This window comes from Vigna angularis, chromosome 2 (genome assembly GCF_016808095.1).
Source record: "Vigna angularis cultivar LongXiaoDou No.4 chromosome 2, ASM1680809v1, whole genome shotgun sequence".
Lineage (NCBI taxonomy): Eukaryota > Viridiplantae > Streptophyta > Magnoliopsida > Fabales > Fabaceae > Vigna > Vigna angularis.
This window is the reverse complement of record NC_068971.1, coordinates 43,274,954-43,277,711: the sequence shown is the minus strand read 5'-3', so window position 1 is coordinate 43,277,711 and position 2,758 is coordinate 43,274,954. Positions and strand designations below refer to the sequence as shown.

The following is a 2,758-nucleotide window of genomic DNA, read 5'->3' as shown; positions in this document are numbered from 1 at the left end:
GACATATATTTTATTCATTGTACGTTTTCGTTAATGAATTTGACTATATATGTAGAAATAAAAACGTGGTGTTCCTATCCTCTTATATTTTATATACAATTTCAGGAGTTTCAAAGAACAATCAACGCACCAAGTTGCACTTGTTGTAGGGTAGCTAGCTCACTATCCACGACCCGTTCAGTGTGCACAACACGCGGTTTTCGATTCATGAGCACACATTCTCTGTGAAATACCCAAAAGAGACAAACCCTTATGCCAATGTCACACGAAACATTTCAAAACAGAAGGGCCTTTGTGTCATTTTTCCTTCAAAGTACGACCAGTCGCCACCCTCAGTCTTAGGTTTGTTACTTTAAAGTATACACTTTTTTCTTAATTTCAAGCACTGATTGCTACTAATATAAGAAAGCCTTCGTAATTAGTTTATTTAAATCAGTCAAATTCCTTGACTTTTTCTTTTTGTGCGTGTATGTGTGGAAGAGCTTTATAAATAGAAACCTCCATGTCCATGTTTTACTCACCAATCCCAGAACAGAAAAAATCTTTCATGAATATGAAGAGACAGAGAGAAATTGAGGGGTTTGCAACGATTGATTTGGCAAATTGTCTAATGCTTCTATCGTGCCCCCAACAAAATAAGTTACAGAGAAAACATGTTGAGGATGTGGAATTTGAGTGCAAGACATGCAAGCGAAAGTTCTCGTCTTTTCAAGCATTGGGTGGCCATAGGGCTAGCCATAAAAGGTCGAAACTTGAGGGAGATGAACTCAAAGCACAGCCTATAGGTCTAAGTTTGGGAATTAGGAAACCCAAAATGCACGAGTGTACCATTTGTGGACAAGAATTCTCATTGGGACAAGCACTTGGAGGCCACATGAGAAGACACAGAGCTTCCATTAATGGAGATTTTTCTTCGGTTAAGCATGTTGCAGAAGTACCCGTTTTGAAAAGATCAAATAGCACGAGGGGTATGTGCATGGACTTGAACCTAACACCCTTAGAGAATGACTTCAAGTTATTGTTTGGAAAAACCCCACTCAATGCTGGTGCCCTAGTCTGATTCTTTACTCTTCTTTTCTTTTCCCTTCATTGTATTTAGTTTTCTTCTTTTCAGAATTTCTATTAGTTAGCATCCTTTTATTTTTGTTTTTTTTTTCAATTCGTGTAATGCATTCTTTCAATTTTTTTAACGTGATTTGTAATATTAGATGAAACGAAGCTGCAACAATGGTTTTGTTGAATTTATCCACGTTTTTTATTCATTGATTTTGTCAAATAGGCAAGGCAAAAAGACAAATATTTGCGAGGCAAGTTCGTGAAAAAAAACACACTTAACAAACTTACCTACTATCAAGAATTGATGTTCGTAGATGAGAAAGACAAAAACTCAAGTAATTATAACGTGTCAAAAAAGGCTTACCAAAATTTTGTAAGGTAGATCCCTAAAGTAAGAAAATAATAAGAAAGAGTAAAACAAGAAAAAGGTTTAAGAAAATTGTTCGCAAACTTAAAAATTGTAAAGCAAATTAAAAAGAAATCGACTCAAAGAATCATAGAACTGAAAACTTACTCCTAGGTGGGAATCTCAACAGAAGATAAGAACTCAAAGAGTAGTAAGCAAGTTCAAGAACAAAGAAATGCTTATAAAATAACAAGATCGTAAACTTTCTCGTTGTTGTGAATTGATATTCTTGGAACATAGAATACGAAAAGTCAAACAGTTAAAAAGAATATTTTAGAAAAGGACATGTTAACAACTTTTTTTTAAAAATAAACTACTATTTTATTAGTTCATTTATTTAAAACGATCAATCACAAGCAGCTACTAAGACTGTTATAAAAAACTTGTCAAGAAAAAGTTGTTAAAAAAACATTTTCTTTTAAAAAATAAAAATACTTACAAAAGATGAGAAACATTTTTGCAATATATAGGATAAAATATTTACTCACAATTCATAATTTCTGTTTATAAAATGTTGTGGTATTCAAGAATTGGACTATTGATGAAGGGTTATAATGCTTCACAGAGCTTCATGACATGGACATGGTTGTGTATGAATGTAAAATCCTTCCATTCATCCTTTTTCTTGTGATAAACTAACCTAGCTACATGGTTAAGAGTTCAATGGAGATAGGTAACATTATAATAAAATCATTAAATAACAATTAAAACTAAAAACTTAATTAAATATTATATTGACTAAATTAGATACTATTTTATTACTAAAAAAATATTTGTATTTAAAATGGTCTTTATTATTAATAAAAAAAGTTATAATTAATTTATGAATTATAGTTTAAATTTGTCTTTAATATTACTTATCAATGTTAGTTACTTAATATTATTGATTCTAAATTATTCTTACTAACACATTGAAGATCTTTTATACTAATTTCAAATCCGATGTCGTTATGGTACACATAAGTGTACATTGCATGAAAAATACACAATGTAAAGAGAGAGGTATAAATGACATATTTTATGTCAATATAAATAACATAAATTGTTTTCATTTATTTACAAAAATAACATAAATAATTTTCACTTATTTACAAAAATGTTACTATTCTTTTTTTAGGTGTGTTTTTTCATTGTTAGATGTAAATTAAGTAACATAAATTATTATTTTTGTGTTAATATTTTTATTTAATAAAATGTTAGAGATTAATTTAAATTTACAAACCAATTATATTTTTATTGATAACAAAAAACTATTTTAGATATCAATAATTTTTAATTTATAAAATAGTACTTGAT

General features: G+C 29.5%; 1 protein-coding gene across 1 annotated transcript; it reads left to right on the top strand.

Annotated features, from left to right (window-relative positions):
• Positions 1 to 464: 464 nt before the first annotated feature.
• LOC108328661 (zinc finger protein ZAT11) lies at positions 465 to 1,214 on the top strand. The gene has a single exon (XM_017562555.2). The coding sequence runs from the start codon at positions 503 to 505 to the stop codon at positions 1,058 to 1,060; it is 558 nt and encodes a 185-aa protein (XP_017418044.2). The 5' UTR covers positions 465 to 502; the 3' UTR covers positions 1,061 to 1,214.
• Positions 1,215 to 2,758: the final 1,544 nt, after the last annotated feature.